The 20,183-nt window shown below is 41.2% G+C and overlaps 1 protein-coding gene across 1 annotated transcript in view; it reads right to left on the bottom strand.

Annotated features, from left to right (window-relative positions):
- The window catches only part of LOC139130294 (uncharacterized), a 58,579-nt gene that overhangs the window by 7,660 nt on the left and 30,736 nt on the right, over window positions 1-20,183 (bottom strand). The window contains exons 38-63 of the mRNA XM_070696047.1: window positions 19,925-20,062; window positions 19,135-19,324; window positions 16,888-17,069; window positions 16,233-16,457; window positions 15,317-15,589; window positions 14,844-15,107; window positions 14,018-14,179; window positions 13,467-13,619; window positions 13,079-13,258; window positions 12,488-12,709; window positions 11,773-11,883; window positions 11,426-11,662; window positions 10,627-10,914; window positions 9,878-10,013; window positions 9,356-9,512; window positions 8,487-8,667; window positions 7,953-8,075; window positions 7,089-7,305; window positions 6,341-6,519; window positions 5,298-5,477; window positions 4,559-5,047; window positions 3,758-3,913; window positions 2,939-3,187; window positions 2,208-2,360; window positions 981-1,678; window positions 275-425 (exon numbers count right to left, since the gene is read on the bottom strand). Of these exons, the coding sequence (XP_070552148.1) occupies window positions 275-425; window positions 981-1,678; window positions 2,208-2,360; window positions 2,939-3,187; window positions 3,758-3,913; window positions 4,559-5,047; window positions 5,298-5,477; window positions 6,341-6,519; window positions 7,089-7,305; window positions 7,953-8,075; window positions 8,487-8,667; window positions 9,356-9,512; window positions 9,878-10,013; window positions 10,627-10,914; window positions 11,426-11,662; window positions 11,773-11,883; window positions 12,488-12,709; window positions 13,079-13,258; window positions 13,467-13,619; window positions 14,018-14,179; window positions 14,844-15,107; window positions 15,317-15,589; window positions 16,233-16,457; window positions 16,888-17,069; window positions 19,135-19,324; window positions 19,925-20,062 (5,694 nt within the window). The remainder of the gene's footprint in view (window positions 1-274; window positions 426-980; window positions 1,679-2,207; window positions 2,361-2,938; window positions 3,188-3,757; window positions 3,914-4,558; window positions 5,048-5,297; window positions 5,478-6,340; window positions 6,520-7,088; window positions 7,306-7,952; window positions 8,076-8,486; window positions 8,668-9,355; window positions 9,513-9,877; window positions 10,014-10,626; window positions 10,915-11,425; window positions 11,663-11,772; window positions 11,884-12,487; window positions 12,710-13,078; window positions 13,259-13,466; window positions 13,620-14,017; window positions 14,180-14,843; window positions 15,108-15,316; window positions 15,590-16,232; window positions 16,458-16,887; window positions 17,070-19,134; window positions 19,325-19,924; window positions 20,063-20,183) is intronic.

The following is a 20,183-nucleotide window of genomic DNA, read 5'->3' as shown; positions in this document are numbered from 1 at the left end:
CCCAAAAGACATTGTATCTCTATGGGCAAAAATTAATTATTTTGTATGTAGCAAAACCATGAAAGTGAAAAGTAAGTAATTTTACCAAGTTTGAGAATGAGTAAGCACAAAAGTAAACTATCAAAGAACCATAATAGATAACAATCATACAAATATCCTTATAACTAGTACAATTTTCATTCACTTAACCTACCTGTCAATAACTACCACATGCAACATATTAGAACTTAATTAGTTTTCTCCATCAAGTGTTTAAAGCAAAAAGATCACCTACCTTCAATACAGTAGAAACCTGGGTCACAGGGTCCTGTGACGTTAGCCAAGCCATCGGAGCCGCAGTAATAGCCAGCAGTGCATGGTACCTGGGCTGGAGAAGCCTCAGGACAGAAGTTACTGGCTTGGCACTCTCCACCGTTTGCTGAAGGCTTTAAAAGGCGAAAAAAATGGTCAATTAACTGTGTTCATCTGTATGAGAACTGAACAAGGTGCTATGTGTCTTGGGGACAGATATTCAGACGCTCCAATTTCTATAAGTCTAATTTGATCTGTAGCTTGAGGGGGTCATTTTGGGTCATTTTAAAGCTCTTGCAGTAAGAAAAAAAAATTTAGTGTTATTTATGTCTAAAATTGAAAACTTAGTTTCTCTCATACAGTTAACCAATGGATGATGGCCATTTTGAATTTCAAAAATACTGGTAAATGTTAGGCAACTTGTTTCAGTCTAGTACTAAACTTTGCACGTTGACCCCCTGATTTTTATTCTTGATTTGCTAAGAGATCGGTTGAAACTTCCATTGAGGTAAGTTTTAGCAAAAGTTTGAAGTCTTTTCTTTTTGGAGGCACACACTACCGTAATGCACAACACTGCTACTCCTGAAAGGGAAGAGACATACTATTGGAACTAAACAGACTGACATTTACTTGGCTAACCCTCAATAGGTTGACACCAAATATTTTATCACCAACATATAGAGACTTACCGGGTTATCATAGGCACCGCCTGAGCAGTAGTAACCTTCATCACAGGGTCCAGTGGGTGCAGAATTGTTGAACCCTTCACAGTAGTAGCCCGGTGTGCAGGGAACACAGGCTGAGTCATTCTTTTGGGCGCTGTAACTGTTGAAGGTGCCCGGAGGGCAGGCATACGCGAATGGATCGGGCGTGTTTTGCATGCAGTAGAAACCTGGCGGGCACTCGTTGGGTTGGTAGTCAGTGGTGTTGGAGTAGCAGTAGTAGCCCTCCGGACAGTCCTTGCAGCTGGGTTGATTCTCAAGGTCATTGTAGTATCCCGGGTTGCAACCCAGTGGGTAGGCTGTTTCCCCTGGGCAATAGTGACCCCGTGGGCAGATATGCCCGAGTATTGGGTGCACCGTGTCCTCAGGGCACTGATCCTCATTGAGCATTGTTGGGTTGGGTTTGTCAGCTCCAGAGATGCAATACCAGCCAGCATCGCAGCTCCCTGAGGGCTCGGTCAGGTTCACCCCTTGGCAGAACTTGCCACCGTCGCACGGAGTGCAGTCTTCGGCCTTGGTGAGTTTGGTAGCTGCCCCATAGGTGCCTGCAGGACAGGACTGCCAGTCTAGACCAGTGCCATTTGGACAGAAGAAACCCTGTGGACAGGGTGTGTAGCTGGTAGATGCATCGCCCTCAACCACCAACTCTGGTATGCAGTAGTAGCCTATAAAACAATAATTGTGCTTGTTAACTATGCAGCCTCTTAACATGACATTTTCCCCCCACATTTGAACAGTTTTGTCAGCTTTAGTGAACAATGACGCGCAAACAAAGTCATTCTTTTAAAAGTAGTGTATTGTTGCTGCAGCGATGACTAACTTGTGTCTTTTTGCTGGTTTTACTAGGGCACACAAATCAAGGGCTTTCTTTAAAGAGACTATGGGAAGGTGTTGAAGCTATACTGGTTGGTATAATCCTATAGACTATCTTGGTACCTGTAATAATTCAAAGGGGAACGGGTGAATATAAAGTTTCCTTTTCAAAACTTGTTTTTGTTTATAGAATATCTTTTCTTTTACCAAGATGATGGCTTTTAACAGAATAGTAAAATGCCACCACTCTGGGAAACTTATTAATCTTAAATATTCATGTAATGTTCATGTAGTCCAGAAAGATAGCAGTTAACATGATTATTAACAAGAGGGTTATTAACTGCAGAAGGTGCAGCATTTTCATTGATATACACTACTTACCTTCAGGACAGGGCGTGCACTCTGCAGCGCCCTCATAGTTGGAGTATGTCCCAGGAAGACAGTCCTGTGGTGCAGCGCTGCCTTGAGGGCAGTGTTTACCTGCTGGGCATATGATGAACTTGGCTACATTAGCACTGCTGGGGCAATAGTAACCTGTTACAACAGGAATGAGAGAAGCAAGATCAGTCATGTACAATTCTGCAAAGGTATGGCACTTTGACAGAGGAAAAACTTTTTGTCTGTAATAAAAATGTTAAAATACTTCAATTGTGAAAGCTGTTTTAAAGTAGCTTTCAATAGTATAGCTGCACGTATTCCTGCTGTCCTTCTGTCGTGTTTGTCTCTGCTTTATTTATAATGCAAAAACAACAAAAACCACTGATAATTTCATATTAGCTTTAAAGCATATTAGCTTTAAAGCTAATATGCTTTAAAGCGTATTAGCTTTAAAGCTAATATGCTTTAAAGCATATTAGCTTTTAAAGCTACTGGTATATCATCCTTTTCTGACAACACAAGAAGGGATTGTGGTTATTTTGACAAGTTTTACATCAGTAAAATGGTTTAAAAGGTGTGGTAGATTTCAACAATTTTTCGTAAATTTCCATTGTTGTACATACATACCACAAACCAAATTATGCCAAAACTGTACATTTTCTGACATACAAGGGCAATACCTTGAACAGTAAACACATCCACATTTCATCAACCTCTTTCTCAATACTTCATACCTGGATCACATTCAGCTGTTGGCACAACATTGCCAAGCCCCTCACAGTAGTAGCCGGGGTTGCAGGGCAGGCACTGATCAACCGTCTCCAGGCCAGTGTCGTTGGAGAAGGTCCCGTTAGGGCATGGGCTGGGGTCAAAGGTGGCCCATTCACAGTAGTGGCCCTCGGGACAGATTGCATTGTCTGGGCGGGTAGAGCCTTCCACGCAATAGTAACCAGGTATGCATGGCCCACTCACAGCAGTCAATGCTACAGGTAGAAGATAGAAGACAATATCACATCATATGGATTATCAGTACATTGTGATTTTCTACATCCTCCCTTGTAAAATTCAATCACACATGACACTGCACATCTGTACTCAATCAGTAACCAAAATCAAAAGGATTTTCAAAACAGTGAATCTACTCTCTTTTGTCATCTCATGACTATCAACGTTTTCTATTTCAAACCGTGCATCTGATCAGTGCTATTTTGATTGTGTGAAAGCAGAAACATTTCTTTAGTTCCAATAAGGCTACAGTGATTCTGTTTCTACCGAACTTCCATTAGGCTATTTTGTCAGCTTAAATTTGAAAGACAAAGAACGATTCACTAGCAAAATGTGTCTCCTCCTCATTCCTAAATTGTAGTCTTTTCTACAAAAAGTGTATGTGTCTCCAGAGAGCTAACTATGCATGAGTGAAGACACAAAACAATACCATGTATATATACAAGAAACAGAGGCAAGAATACAGCTTAGATGTAACACAAACATTTCAAACCGATCCAAACACAACACATATGACAGAGTTTGGGCAAAAGGAACTGATGACAAACCTGTCTTATTGCAGAAGTAGCCGGCTGTACAATTGAGACACTCCTCTACCATCATGAGTCCATCGTCCGGACTGAACGTGCCTTCAGGGCATGCTATGGGCTTGTCTGTGCCTTCTAGACAGTAATAGCCAGCTGGGCATATATCAGCATCAGCACCTAGGTAATTACAGATGAGAAAGTTACATTGTGTATTTGTATCTTACCAAGAAACGAAAATAATTTCTACCCTGGCTGGATAGTGCAGCTGGTGGATAGAATTGATCCAAGGGTTAATCTGATACCTTGTTTAGCAATGGATTTCAATGCAACCATTGCTTTCTATGAGTTTGTGTGCATTGTATATATTAGTATGTATGTGTGTACGTATGTAGGAGCGTATGCTTTGTTGGACTCCAGATGTGTGGAGAGTTGGCAGTCAAAATTGCAATCTTGTCTCAGTTATTGAACCAGGGGATAAAATATAGGATGAGATGTAGCCATGTGCTATTGATTGCTGACTTCTTTGTTCGGTGAGTAGGAACGGTAAATTGTAAATATGAATCTAACCAAAAAACTACAAAATCTGCAACACGGTGTGTGCAAGTGATATCAGAGAGAGTGAAATTTGGCTTTAACCCTTTCACCACCATGGTTGTCCTAAATCCATTGTTTTCTATGGTAAAGTTGGACCTGTATACAGGGAACTGGGGATGAAAGGGTTAAATACACTAAATTACAATGAACATATATGACAGGCACTTGTCTGTGCAATTTACATCTCATGAATGTAAATTGTTACATGTTGACAGGTATTGGCTGTACCTTGGCTTGGTGTGGTGGTAGTTGCTCCAACTCTACAGAAGTAGCCAGCCGAGCAGGGTCCTGGTGGGGTGACCAACCCCTGGGAGTCGCAGGCCATGCCACCGGTACAAGGGGTGCAGTCGTCCTCATGGTCTATACCAGTCAGGTTGTTAAATGTACCAGTAGGGCACGGGTACGCCTCGGCGTATTCCGTGCCGTTGGGGCAGTAGAAACCCATCGGGCAGATGTAGGTGCCATACAAAACCACTGGACCATAAGTGGCATTGCAGTAGAAACCAGCGGGGCATTCCTTGCAGGTCCATTCTCCGGGCGTGTTCTGATACGTTCCGGACGGACAAGGCTCCGGAGTGCCTCTCCCTGTGATGCAGAAATGTCCCTCGGGGCAGGTGAAATTCCCCGGTGTAGCTGTGACTTGACCCTCAGGGCAGTAGAAGCCTTGTTGACAATCACCAACAGGGTCAGCCAGGCCCTCCTGAGGGCAGTATTTACCTAAGAAGTGAAATAAACGATAATATGTTTTTACTTTTTGTCCATACTTATTTCATTGTCTGATTGTTCATACTTGGTAATAGCTAGGTAGCAGAAAAGATCATCATACATAAACACATACGAGAAAAAGACAAACTGCACAAGCTGGAAACACCCTTACTATAGGAACGCTTCTTTGCAAAATCTATCCACTGCAAGATTTGTTGGATTCCAAATGCACAAGACAGGGGTGTCCACGAGGCAGCCTTACCTTCAGTACAGATCTTACAGTTGGAAGGCTGGCTGTTGCCCTCAGTGTCCAGGTAGTAACCCATCTGACAAGCCTGTGGGATTGAGGAACCCTGTGGGCAGTAGTGCCCTGTGGGGCAGATGTTACCGGTTATGTTGTCTGTCGGGCTGTCAACCGATGCGCCAAGTGTGCAGTAATAACCTGTAATGACCAAATGTGAGTGATAGAAGTTGAAAGGGAATATTTGTAAAGTGTGTTTGGAATTTCATTTGGCTGTAATATTTGCATTATATGGTTTTGGTATACATATCAGACTTTATATGGATTGGACGTATCCATCATTGATGTCAGACGCCGGTGAAATTGGAGATACATCATGTATGTACACCAAATTTGCTTCAGAACGAGAGTTCTCATCGATTAGATTGGACGACAACTGCTATGAAACAGTCATTATTGAATTTGAAATACTAGGTGACTGAAACAAAAACTTGTTTGTTTGTTCGTTCAAGACACTACTCCCAAGCAGGTCTTTTTTTAATCTTTGCAAAGGCTTATCGCCATGAGAAATACAAACATTTCAAAAATACAGAAATTCCTACAGTATATTATAATTCACTGCCACCATCCATCCAATAATACAATCCCCTTGTGTTCATCTAATGAGAATATACAATGCTAACCACAGTTAACCCTTTCACTACAATAGTTTGGCCCAAATCCAGTATTATCAATGGTGATTATGGACCTTTCCATAGGTGATTGGGGTGATCAGGCTAAACAGTTCTACTCTGGAATTGAAAGGACACGCTCTGTTCCACAGACCCATTATGTCCAAGAGATCACGTGATGGGGGCACAAACAAACCAACATCTCAAACGTGTACAGAAATACACATACTTCTGTGCGCGTTAGTGCACATGGTTTTGTTTGTACTGTGGGTCCATTTGAATTCCAGGTCTGACCCATTGCAATGTGTTCAACATTTCAGGTCACTAGCTATGGGTAGTTTTACTCTTATATGTTCCATATATAGACTGCAATGCATATCCCTTGATACTCACCCTGGTTGCACTGTGCAGTTGGAGCAGCCAGTCTGGCTGTGGGACAGTAATAGCCGGGGTCGCACGGTGTCGGATACACTGACATACCGGGGCAGTACTCCCCAGCTACACAGTTACCACCGATGGACGGGTCAGTCGGTCTGGGGCTGGATGCACCTTCTATGCAGTACCATCCCTCACTGGTGGTGAGAAACATAATTACATTGAGTTTTACATGAATGATCCAAATATTTATGCAACCATACCGTAGTTTTCAAATTATCAGCTTGTCGAAAAGTAAATACCACTGGCAAATCACTCTTGACAATTTTCTATAAATTTCCCTCCTTCCTATAACAAAGACACGATTTACCTTTATCTTCCGATGAAAACTGAAATTTGATAGTGAAGCAATGGAGTAAATGCGCATAAAAGAACAATCTTGCAGGTGTTTTGTGTAGAGGCTTCAGAGATTTTAAATTTGGTGTGACAATTAGATTCCCTTCCATGGGATTGATATTTTCACTTTCAACCCTTTCACCACCATGGTTTGGCCCAAACCAATTGTTACCATTGATGCTTGTGGACCTGTTCACAGGGCTTTAGGGGTGAACAGGTTAAACACAGCAAGTGATGTGTCAAGAATTTACGAGTATCATAGCTTTCAAAAGAAAAAAAACAGTGCAACAACTCATTCACAATTTGACAAGATTTGTTCATAGTTATAAAAAGCTGCAATTCCTAATGTAAGTGTTGACTATTTCCCTACCTGCAGTTTGCTGTCGGTAGTTCATTGCCGTCGCCTTGACAGTACATACCGCCTGTACACAGCACGCATGAACTGTCATTGGTCTGGCTCTCCAGGTGGTTGAAAGTACCCGCCGGACATGGGAATTCATCGGAGCGTCCGGTTCCCTCGGGACAGTAGTGGCCAACTGGACAAGGAGTGTCCAGATAGGTTGTTGCATTTGCCTCGCAGTAATGACCTGCAAGTGGATGATAGTTCAACAGTAAAATCCCTCAGAAATACAGACGTATATTAAATAAGTTTCAACAGACGTATATTAAATAAGTTACACCTTTCAGCAAAATTTGACCTTCCTCCATGTGTGATCTTTGAACTTTGACCTTTGGAAGACAACACACATGTGACCTTAGGAAGGGCATTCACTTGTCATAAAAGTTTTACTGTTACTTTTTACGATGAACAGATACTGACCTCACGACCATTGACATATAATCAACTTGTTTAACCCTTTGAGTGCTGTAATTGTTCCAACCAAAATTTTAGTGTAACCTTTTTTTCTAATTTTATCATTTATTCTGTAATTTTTGATAATTTTGGACCAAATGGACATCACATTTCACTGGCTAAAGTTTGTTATCAAAATTTTGACAAAAAATCTGAAAAATATCAACTGGAGTGTAAATTGACTTTTGCACTCATAAGGCTTAAAAGAGCTTGATCTTTCTCCTGTCTCAACTACTACAATTATTTGCATTGCTTTTTAAGTTTTTCAGGTAAAATTATGAATTACTCTGACAGAACACAGGTATTTTCTTCAGACAATGGTTGTGCTAAAATAAAACAAAAAGACTGGATGAGTCCATTACTGCTAGGGGTGACACTGACCTTTAGGACACACACTACAGTCACTGGAACCCTCTTGATCTTGGTACGTTCCAGGTGAGCAACCCAGAGGTAAGGTGGTACCCAGTGGGCACTTATACCCTCTTGGGCAGACACCACCAACACCTGTGAAAAGAATATTGATATTGTAGAATTTTTACAAATTCCCTCTGCCTTTGGCAGTATCGGCCAGTGACTATACTCATGTACTAGAGAGCTGAAAACATATAAGGATTATTTTGGTGTAATCTGTTGGTGTGGAGTCATATCACCATGCTTGATGTAAGGATCGAGAAAATGTTACTGACAAAATTCACGATGACAATCGGTTTTTGATCTAAATTACATGCAAACCAGAGACTCTGAAAAGCAAAATAAGCAGATTATTGATTTCATTGTAAGTTGGTATATGTCTTTGATTAGAGGTAACGGCAAGGTTCATCACTGTACCAAAATTGTTGTAGTTTTCTACTATTGTCAACATTTCATTTATATATCGCCTCCTTTTCAATTATATGCTGTGTCTTTTCCACTCACCAGTGTGTCCGCCAAGCAATGGACATGTGGCATTATAGGTTGAATTTGTGCCATCAGTGTTGGGGTTTGGTCTGTCTACGCCAGAGTCACACCAGTAACCTGGCGAGCACATCGCTGTCACATTGGTCTGTGCTTCCTGTGAGCAGTAGTAACCACCACTGCAATCTGTACACTGCGTGATCTGTGAAGACAGTATACACTGTGATTAATATACTGAGAAATATGCTATGCAAAGCAAAGGTTTTGATTATCGTACATGTGGAGATGTATGTCAGGGGTGAGAGTATCCCCATGTCAAGGCTCATGGGTTTATATGGGTAGTTTTTACCTCCACGCTGGTAGTATACTGCTGCTACTAGCCAAACAGACTGGTCATTTATTCAGCTGGTCACTGAAATGATGACTGTTGGGCTATGGAGGCTGGACTGGTGATCTTATTTGCCCAGTAACCCACAGACTATCAGATCTGAAAATGCTTTGCTTGCTCCCAGCATATCCTCTTCTATTCTTACTTTCATTTTTTTAACCTTCAAAAATCATTGAATTATAAGTTGTGTCATCCCATTTTCTGTCGTTTTGCTAAACTCTGAATTTGAAACAGAATGATAGAACCGCTGTATTCAGTGCAGAAAGTACAATCTACTGAAATTTGGTGATCAAAAGCTACATATTGAGTGCAACTATTACACACTGTCAGGCACGGTACACTCAAACTATTTTTGGTTATGAAGGTTTACAATTTATTTTCACAAAGTGACTTTATTTTGAGTAAAATATAATTATGGAACATAACCTGAGAGATAAGACAACCAGAGGTATTAACAAATCATTGCAAAATAATGTAATTGAATCAATTTGCAGTAACTTACCTTGAATAGAGTCTTTTGATCACTGAAGGTACCTGCCGGACATGGCTGCCAGTCCAGACCAGTACCCTGTGGACAGTAGTAGCCCTCGGGGCAGTCATCATAGCCAGCTTTGAGGTCTGGGTTACTCAGGGTTTCATTCTCTGGTAGACAGTAGTATCTGGTGAATGTATAGTAATTATAACCATTGGTGAAAACTTTCCAAATGATGAACTGTTCAAAGACAGCAAATCGACACGTTTATAATACGAAATGATAATGGAAATATGAAATCTGCATTTTATGAAAAAGAAAATGATCAACTTATTTTTTAAAACTTTTGTGACACCAGATTTAGAAATCACCATGAAATTTGTACCATACTTTCTTTTATTCATTTTTTTTTTATCTTTTGGATTGATTTCGTCAATAATATTTACCATAAGTAATCAATACATATCATGTGTATTTCACTAGCAACAATAATTGGTCAATATTTCCTCATTTGCATAATGCCGACTAGAAAGACACAAGCAGATTGCTTACCCAGGTGGGCAGATTTCGCACACGGATCGCCTGGTCCTGTTGGTGAAGCGACCACTGGCGCAGGCAAATGGTGCCGGGGAGCCCTCGGGACAGTGGAGACCAATTGGGCAGTCATACGGTGTTGGGTTGTTTGAACCTGTTGTTGGAGTTATCAAAAGGTAGGCATCAAAACTGGGTAACTAAACTTGATGATGTTATAGTAACAGAAAATAAAAATTATGATGAAACTTGCTCAACAGGACATCTCAATATCAATGCTTGATGGTTTTCTGCAAGCTAGTGTACAAGTTGTTTGATATGAGCTGTTATAGACAAGAGTTTCTCACTCTAGCTTAACCCTTTGACTGCTGTAATTTTTCCAACCAAAATTTTAATGCAACATTTTACCAATTTTTGTGAACTTTTCTGCAAGTTTACTCATAATTTTGGACCAAAGGGATATCAAATTTCATCTGCTACAGTTTTTTACCAAAATTTTGGCAAAAATCAGAAAAAAATTGACTGTGGTATATTTTGTAAATGTGACAAAAATAGACTTTGGTGCTAAAGGGGTTAATACCTCAAACATCATTATATGATTATTAAGCAATAAAAAAGCTGACTCTGCATGACTTAAATTGCATTATCCCCTAAATCAATAACAAAGCCCCCGAAAATTTTCAAGCAGATGAGAACTTTCCCTTCTTGTGAGAGAAACCTGGAGACAATACTTTCACATATCAGGGGGTGTCACCACTAATTTACTTCACCTGTTGGGCAGTAATATCCAGGGGTACACAGCCCCTCAGGCTCTGTGAGTCCCTCAGTCTGACAGTACCACCCCTCGTTGCAGAGTGTGCAGTCCCCGGCCGCCTCCAGTCTGGTGTTGTTGGAGAAGGTACCATTGGGGCAGTTGTAGGGCACCGAGGTCTGTAGAGGGCAGTATTTACCCGGAGGGCAGATGATCTGTTCTGAGCTGGTGGATGCCGCTGGGCAGTAGAAGCCTGCTGAACAGGGAGCTGTTGGCTCAATCAGGCCATCAGCATCACAGTAGAAACCTGAAAATAAAATAAAAATATTTTGATGATGTGTTCTTCCTCAGCCATGAACTTCAAAATGTTAGAGTAATATAAGTAATGACAGCAAAAGAGTTGTGCACTTTGGTTACATAATATTTGTAATACTGACTCTTAATAGGCAAATAGTGTTCACAATTTTGGAAGTTTAGAAACAAAACAGATACAAAATCATGTGACATGTCCTCCACCATGGTAAATTCACCAGCTTTATATTGTAACATTTATTTGTATGGTAGCTCCTTATTGATGTAGCGAAAAAAAAATTACAATTGTCGGTTATTAAATTTGCTAGGTCTGAAGTGCACATGAAGTATGCACTACGAATAATTGGCCATAGTTGGATTCACATACTGTAACATGATGGATTTGATGGTAGGATAGGGCATATTGGAAAATGAAGAAAGATGTACTCAACCCATAAATTATTTGATTAGAAATTTGAGTGACAGTGTGACATGAAAAATTTTGAAAAGAACAAATTTTTTTTTACCTGGAGTGCACGGTTCACACTCTGTTACATTGTGGAGACCTGTGTCGTTGCTGAATGTACCGGCTGGACACGTGATTGGCTCTGTGGTACCCTCCGGACAGTAATGACCGACGGGACATATGTTGGCATCGCCAAGCTGATCTGGAGCGGCGCCCTCAGCGCTGCGTCGGCAGTAGTAGCCAGGACTGCATGGGGTGATGGGATAGACCAGTCCTGGCTGACCACAATAGTACCCACCTGTGAATAAACAAGAACAATTCTTAGCTATTCTTGACCTATCAGATGGCAGTATTTGTGTCATAAATATAATAATGAGCATTACAAATATGACAAAACTCATAGCTTACCTAGACAAGGTGAGCATTCTTCCTCTGCAGTAAGCCCGGTGATGTTATTGAAGGTACCAATGGGACATGCATGCTCATTGTCAAATCTTGTTCCATTGGGACAGTAGTGTCCTGAAAGGGAAAACCGTATTAAAATCATTTACACCTAGAGCCAGAAGCTGAAGAACTGAAATAATGATTAAGGCTGAACGCGCCTAGGGGACAGATATTCGGACTCTCAAACGTTTTCAATACTTTTCTGATCTACCAATTGTAGGGGTTCGTTTTAAAGCTCTTGGCGTAAGAAAATTTTTCACCGGCTTAGTTTTTTGAAAATCAAAAAGTTTATTTTTTCCCTACAGAGTTAACACAGGGATGGCGACCATTTTGAATTTAAATATCGGTAAATCCTGGGTTACTTGTTTCTCTAGTACCAAAATTTGCACGGTGACCCCAGATTTTTCTTCTTGATTTTGAAGGAGAATGGTTGAAATATTCTATGAGGAAAGTTTCAGCAAAATTTAAGTCTTTCACTTTCGAGATGCATACTACCTTAGATCAGCTGCCAAAACAGACCAAACCAAATGAGTGAAACTATGTATGGTTTATGACTCAATACCATTTTGAACTGACCGGGCAGATGAGTAAGTGATACTATCTGGCAGAAAAAAGGTTAAAACTGGGAGACACTGAAGTAGTGGGAAAAGCAACACACAGATGTTCCGGTATCACATACCTGAAGGACAGACAAACGCTGTGTAGTTGACAACCGGAGTGGCAGAATTGTCACAGTAGAATCCGGCAGGACACTCCTTGCATTCCCACTGACCAATCTCATCCTGATACGTGCCAGAATTACACGGCTGCTTGTCCATGGATCCCTCAACACAGAAGTGTCCCACTGGACAGATGTAATCATTTGGTGTCGGCACAGTCTGGGCGGGTGGACAGTAGAAACCTACAACATACAAAAAATAGCATGTTGGGTCAAGTGATATCAAACATATACTTTTTCAAGAAAGAGAAACCCATTTGCCTAGCTGGGCAGCTGATATCATTGGGAATAAAGTGCCAGTGTGATCTGTTTGCCACTGTCATGGAATCAATCTGCGAACTGAAGATTATTGCATGATTTTCGAAAATCATCGAGGTCTATCCAGAACACATCTCAGGGAAGATAACTTCCAGTGTTTCAAAATCTGAGGACAGGGGCTGCTGACATTGCACTGCCATGAAGCCAGCAAAAATAAACCAATCGGAAAGAAACAGAACATACAATTTTAAAATAACATGCCGGGTGAGCAGCATACTTGGAAATCAAACTCACCTGGTGAGCAGAGTCCCTCAGGCTGGGCTAGTCCACTAGAGTTGCAGTATCTACCAGACAGACAGTCCAGGCAGTAGGTGACGTTCTTGGCCTTCTGGCTGGGTTGGTATGTACCCGGTGGGCAGGGTTCTTCATAGCTGCTACCCTCCACACAATAATGGCCTGGACTACATTTGTTACCTGCATGTGAAAAAAGGATGACTACCTGAGCAACTATGGCTAACAAGGATAATACTGACATGTTTCTCTTTCAAAAAAAAAGAAAAGTGTCCATAGTTTTGCATTTCATGTGGAAAGCGTGTAAATTACACACAAAATGTACATAGTTGAAAATGTCATTCTGATATTTTGTCTTTTTTAAAGAAGTCTGTCAGTAGAGATGTCTCACCTCCCATTCCAGTAGGTGTAGCTGTGGTGGAGCCATTGATACAGTAGTAGCCGGCTGAACAGTCTCCTCTAGGACTTGCCATACGATCCACATCACAGTACTGACCAGGGTCACACAGCAGTGGTGCAGAGGAACCTCGGGGACAGTATTCACCTGTAGAGTGAGTGAGAGAATGTGTTTAGTACCTAGCAGCAGGTGGCAGTTTGATTAAAGTGTTTATGCAATGCATTGAAGGCAAGATGGCAAGGCGTTGCAGTCTCTCTCTCTCTCTCTCTCTTTCTCTTTCTCTCTCTCTCTCTCTCTCTCTCTCTCTCTCTCTCTCTCTCTCTCTCTCTCATAGAGCTATGCAAGCACTCATTTTGTACTCGTAATCACCAACAATGATAGCATAAAAAAACAATTTGCATGGATAAACTTATGTGAAGAAATATTAAATCTCACACAGAGATCTCTTCAGTTTAATGGCAAGTTACTAGCTTTACTGAACTATGAAATTAAACATGGAATATACATTAAATTTTAAAATATCGACCATGTAAAGAATTGCTTACCAGCGATGCAATAGCCTCCATATGGTGCACTTGGATGCGTTTCATTGGCGCCACCGCTACAGAACCAGCCTTCATCACAGTAGTCTGTTGGATAGCTGTTACCCTGTCCTTCACAGTACATACCAGGTGTGCAATCCACGCACCAAGTATTATCATGTGCACCTGGTGAGCAAAAAATGGCATAATTCTAGATATTGCCTATGTTGTAAAATATTAGCTACATTACTGATCACACCATTTCATCTCAATACCAATCCACAAAGGACAGACTTTTCAGAGGAATGTAAAAAGCTTGCACCAAATTTCGTGGTGAAAAGGTTTTACCCTTTCACCACCATGGTTCAGCCCAAACCCATTATTGTCAATGGTGATTTTGGACCTGTTCAAAGGGAATAGGGGTAAACAGGTTAAACCTCCATTCAAAACTCTTAGTGTGGGTTTCATTGTACCACACATGACAATTTGATCATTCACAAATGACGATTTATTCCTTTCTATTCCAGAAATTTTCTACTATGATCATTCACAAATGACGATTTATTCCTTTCTATTCCAGAAATTTTCTACTATACAACAGCAACAACATGCATATGTTCATGTCTACATAAATGGCACTCTCCGACATCAGACATTTCCACTATCACTTTCAACCTCATACAAACAAATTCTTCTCAGTGTTGTCAATTGTCGGACACTTGAATAGCTTATCTTCTTGCATTTTATAGAATTTCTACAGGACTACTATGTAATGCAAACAATGCTGTCCTGTAAATCTTATATTTCACGACAGTTTCTATCAAGGAGACAATATAAGACAATAGTTCACCTGTGAGGTTGTTAAATGAGCCTTCTGGGCATGGGTACTGAATGTCATACTCCGTCTCCAGAGGGCAGTAGGAGCCTGATGGGCAGATGGTGTCAGCGTAGGTGGTGAAGTTACTCCCACAGTAGTACCCTTCTGGGCAGGACTTGCAGGTGTCCTGTCCCTCCTGGTCCTGGTAGGTGCCTGGTATACACCCATTGGGCCACTCTGAGCCACCTGGGCAGGAGTAGCCCGGCGGGCATATGCCACCTATTCCTGTGTGCTCACCTGTTGAAGAAGCAGATATAATCACATCAAATATATGTATCTGTGGAGATACCTTTCTTGTCTGTGATCAACATTTATCATATGGCCATGATATAACATGATATCTGGAATTTTATTCGCATTTTAGTCCTATTTAGAAATTGCATCAGAAATATTTACAACCTGTACTATGAATTGCACAGATGTTTGAACCATAATGATCAGCTTACCTTCTAGATCACACACACTTGCATTGGTGGGCGTCGGGTTGGGTTTGTTGACCTTTGACACGCAATAATACCCCGGGTCACACTCTGCAGTGGGTGCTGTCAGGTTGACGCCCTCACAGTAGAACCCTCCAGGGCAGTCGGTGCAGTCGCTCTCCATTTCGAGGCCACGCCGGGCACCAAAGGTACCCGCTGGGCACGCAGTCCAGTTGCGCCCGGTGCCCGCCGGGCAGTAGTGGCCCTGTGGGCACAGACGATGACCAGCCGACGAGTTGCCTGGACAAAAGGAATTGAAGGATATATTGAAGGATATTTCGTCAGTGACAGAAGGAAAACAAGGATGTCCAAACAGTAAAAACTCAGTAAATGTTTGATCGGATCAGAAATCAGAACATACGACATGCAATCACCTTGTGACGAAATCACAGTCAAAACAGCTCAGCCAAATCCAACAAATGTTTCACTTAGTCTCTTACAAAGGTATGTTTACTGAATTAAACTGAAAGACAAAGGACTGGGCCAGTATATATCACATTACCTTGGGACAACACAATTAACCCTTTGAGTGCTGTAATTTTTCCAACCTAAATTTTAGTGCAACATTTTTTTACAAATTTTTATGAGTTTTTCTGTCATTGTTTTGATAATTTTGGATCAAAGGGACATGACTTTTCATTGGCTACTGTTTTTTTATCAAAATTTCAGGAAATTGAAAACAAACTGTCCGGACCTGAAAAGAAATTATCTGCATGACATTTTATAACAGTGACAAAAATAGACTTTGGCACTCAAAAGGTTATGAGTACTACAGACAGTGGAATATAATCAGCAATAATTAATCTTGAACTTGAGGAGGTATATCGAATGTCTATAATTTGAAAATTCTGGTGAATATCGCTGCTGTTTACACCCCCCTCACCTTCAACAACTTCTTCAGGGACACAGTAGAACCCAGCAGGGCACTCCAGACATTCCGACATCTGTGTCAGGTTTGTGAATGTGCCTGGCTCACAGGGTTTCGGTAGAGGGCTCCCTTCTGGGCAGTGTAGACCTATGCTGCATGGGTACTCCTGCGGGTTGGCCACCTCTTGTCCCGGCGGGCAGTAGAATCCGGGATCGCAGAGTCCGGATGGTGCTGACAAACCTGTGTGGAAACGATGGAGCAAGAACGGAATGAGCACGTACAGTTATGGGATGACCTTGCGTAATGCTGCTGAATAAAAACCAAAGCACTAACAGGAAACAATCTGGAACAAGAGTTTAGTCTGGAAAAAGAATAGCAAAATGTACACGATTTCGACATGACATGTTCGTACACCTAGCCATTCTAATAATATGATGGTGAAACTATATTGTAGTGTTTACACATAGAAGACAGAGCAAGAGATACTGTTGCATTCGAACTTTGAACTTTGCAAGTTATAACTATGATGGCAGCACTTTTAATATTTGATACCTGTGCACTAGAAATGCACAAGAACTGCAATGTTATAGAATTTGACTGAAGATCATTTTTACGCTGTGGTTTGGAAAATCAGTAGTAGTACAGAATAAACATGGTCATTTTTCCACACCTGTCTCATTGCAGTAGGTCCCTTCATCACAGGGGTCGCACTGTGACACGTTGTATCTGTGCATTGTGCTGACGTAGGTGCCCCTGGGGCAGGGGGTGGGCCAGCCTGAACCCTCCGGACAGTAGTGACCGGTTGGACAGGACTCGTTGCGTGGATCCCAGGAACCGGCAACACAGTAATAGCTGCAGGGAACAAATAAAAAACAAAATAATGAAGAATGACAAAAATGCGCTGAATACTGTGTATCTAAATATGCTACATATTTCATTCTCATTTAAATTATCAGTTTGTTTCAGAGTCTGAGACCAAAAAAAAAAAAGCTCACTTGACAGAATCGTGTCACGTATGTTCAAAATAATTGCAACACCTCAGAGAAGTCTGTCATCATTTTGTAAACAGCAAGTACTTCAAAAAGCCTGATCAATTATTTTATGTAGTAATCACTCAACAAAGTTTAACATACTTCACTCTGATTGGCATTTTAGATACCCAGCTTGCAGATCAAACCGGCACAGGTTGGCTTTCAATCCCACCACTGTGCAGTTTTAAATGATTCCTAAACTGTGTTTGGGTGTTTGTATATTTTTAATATTTTGATGCATTGTAATTAAGCCATATTTTTAATTGCCCATATTTGGGGTTAATACAATTCTATTGAATTTCTGAATTGATTTCTGGGAAAAGAGCAAAAAGCTATTGCTGACATTGACAACAAGCAGTGTTCGCGGTGACTTTTTTCTCCTCGCGTACGGCATACGCATTAGTCTGCTAAAATTGCGTAATGGCTGGATTTGAGTGCGTAATTTCACTTCCGCACTCGATTGACGAAAAAAACTGACTGCAAAATACAATATGCCGTTGAACAAACCTACACTACATATTCGGATTGTACGATGTAACATTATTTTAATGAAAACAGTTTAACGAACAACTTGAACAGTGTTGAAACGTAACAGCGAAGGGTATACATGCGACCGTCAAAACACATCGGGCAACCCAAAAGTTAGAGTTATGGCAGCTTATCCAGACGGTTTGCAGACGTTTCGGCACCAAGTTGTTTCGGCCCAAGACGTTTCGGCTTCCAATGTCAGGCCCCAAGTCGTTTCGGCACCGCAACCCAAGACGTTTCGGCACCGCTGAAGGCTACCTGTGGGAACTAGTGCTGGAGCGTAATGTTACAAATCAAAGTACTAAAAAGTATAGTGTCAACTAACATTCATGTACATGCTTTAATCTTTGTGAGAACATGGGAAGAGACCGTAAGAAAAAACTTCATATCATTTTCAAATCTGTGACACAAGTTTATCGATATCAATAGCCGCCGAGACGGCAAAAGTTTGAAAGCGATGACGAAACAGCACGGCAAAATTCACACAAAATGCACATGAAGTATTGGTCAGAACGCAAAGGTCACGCTTACGAATATGACGGATCAGTCAATTACTAAATAGTTTGAAAAAAAATCGAAATACAGATGCCGAAACGTCTTGGGTTGCGGTGCCGAAGTGACTTGGGGCCGGAAATTGAGAGGCCGAAACGGCTTGGGCCGAAACGACTTGGTGCCTGAACGACCAGTTACCATCCAGACACTTCTGCAGTGTTCAAAATTTATCGGGATTCCGACGAGTTGTACCGATGAATCCTTTTTTTTCCGGGACTCGTAGAGCAAAGTTGAAAGAAAACAGATTTGTCTGCTTCGACGCCATGCTGCATGTGTGCTTGATCAAAATTTGGGAACAGCGAGACGCGATGATCGTGCACGGTTGGCATTTATTGTCGCAACATTTCTGTCAATCACTATCTTTCAGAAACTATCGCTCGCCTTAAAATTAGCAACGTACTTCATAGGCACAGCTGACATGATAACGTGCCTAACGTGTTAACGTGTGGACTGCGATGCCGATTTTTCAGACAACGCCCAGAGAATCCGAAACTTTCCACACAAAATGAGTGATTGACAGAAATGTGTTGCAACAAATTTCGTCTGGTTGTCGCCTAAGCTCAGTCGTGGGGAGTGCTTTCGGTGTTATCCTTTGCATATAGAAAACGCATAACGATGAAAAAAATGCGTAGAGAGTCAATTTCAATGCGTAAATACGCACGATTTTTGCGTAAACGCGAACTCTGAACAGTATTGTGAAGATAATCATCAAAAGCTATTAGCCCTTTATTTGTTGAAATCAGAGGTTAAAGTTTAGGTTTTGAATTTCCCCCTTTTCCACAACGTAACAATGACTTTGACATTACCCTTCAGTGCAGAGACCACTGGTGCCAATCATATGGATGTCAGCACAGTACTCCCCAGCTGGACAGGGTACACAGTCTGACTCCTTCTCCAGCCCAGTGATGTTACCATAGGTACCCTTAGGGCAGGGTTCTGGGTTGTCGGTACCCTCAAAGCAGTAGTAGCCCTCAGGGCATATGTTCGCATCCACACCTAGGGAAAGACAGAAAACCATGGGTCACATTGTCTGAAGTGCAGACACTTTCAACTGCTAAAGATGCCATTTTATGATTTGCCAGGAACAGTTGGTAATGATCTATTTAGATCAAATTTGTGACTGGAAAACTGAAAATATCATTGAAATTTTCATACTGTATGCCATACTACAATATTTTGAGATGTACACAGTGTGACAACAAAAGTGCTAAAATTCAAAATTTAGGTAATGTGCACCAGGAAAGTAAAAAACTTAAACTTTTACTCAAACTTTCCTCAGTGAAACTTTCAACCGTTCTCTTACCAAATTGAGAATAAAAATCAGGGGTCACTGTGCAAAGTCTGGTACTAGAGAAACAAAACACCTAACATTTACCAATACTTGAAATTCAAATGGCCGTCATCCCAGTGTTAACTCTCTGAGGAAAAATAAAACTTTTGAATTTCAAAAAAACTCAGCCAGTAAAATGTTTTCTTTCCCAAAAGCTTTAACATGAGCCCTCACAGGTGATAGATCAGAAAAGAATTGTGAAAGTTTGAGAGTCTGAATATTGAGGCACATTCTACCTTAAAAACAATCATTTGGACGATATTTACCTTGATTGGGTGTTGAGATGTTGGCGTACTGTCGACAGTAGTAACCAGGGCTACACAGATCAGTTGGTGTTACCATGCCAGGCAGAGGGCAGTAGTAACCACCAACACATGGTGTGCAGTCAGACTCTTCTCTTAGACCTGTAGACAACAAAAATAATGTTACCTTTGTGTTTGAAAGAAAAAACTTAGTAGAATAGTTCTGGAATTAACATGCTTGACTTAACTTTGGTTTCTGTTAATTGCTATTTACAATTAGAAA

This window comes from Ptychodera flava, chromosome 3 (genome assembly GCF_041260155.1).
Source record: "Ptychodera flava strain L36383 chromosome 3, AS_Pfla_20210202, whole genome shotgun sequence".
Taxonomy (NCBI): domain Eukaryota; kingdom Metazoa; phylum Hemichordata; class Enteropneusta; family Ptychoderidae; genus Ptychodera; species Ptychodera flava.
Note: the sequence above shows the minus strand (reverse complement) of the source record. Positions and strands in the feature narration are given on the sequence as shown.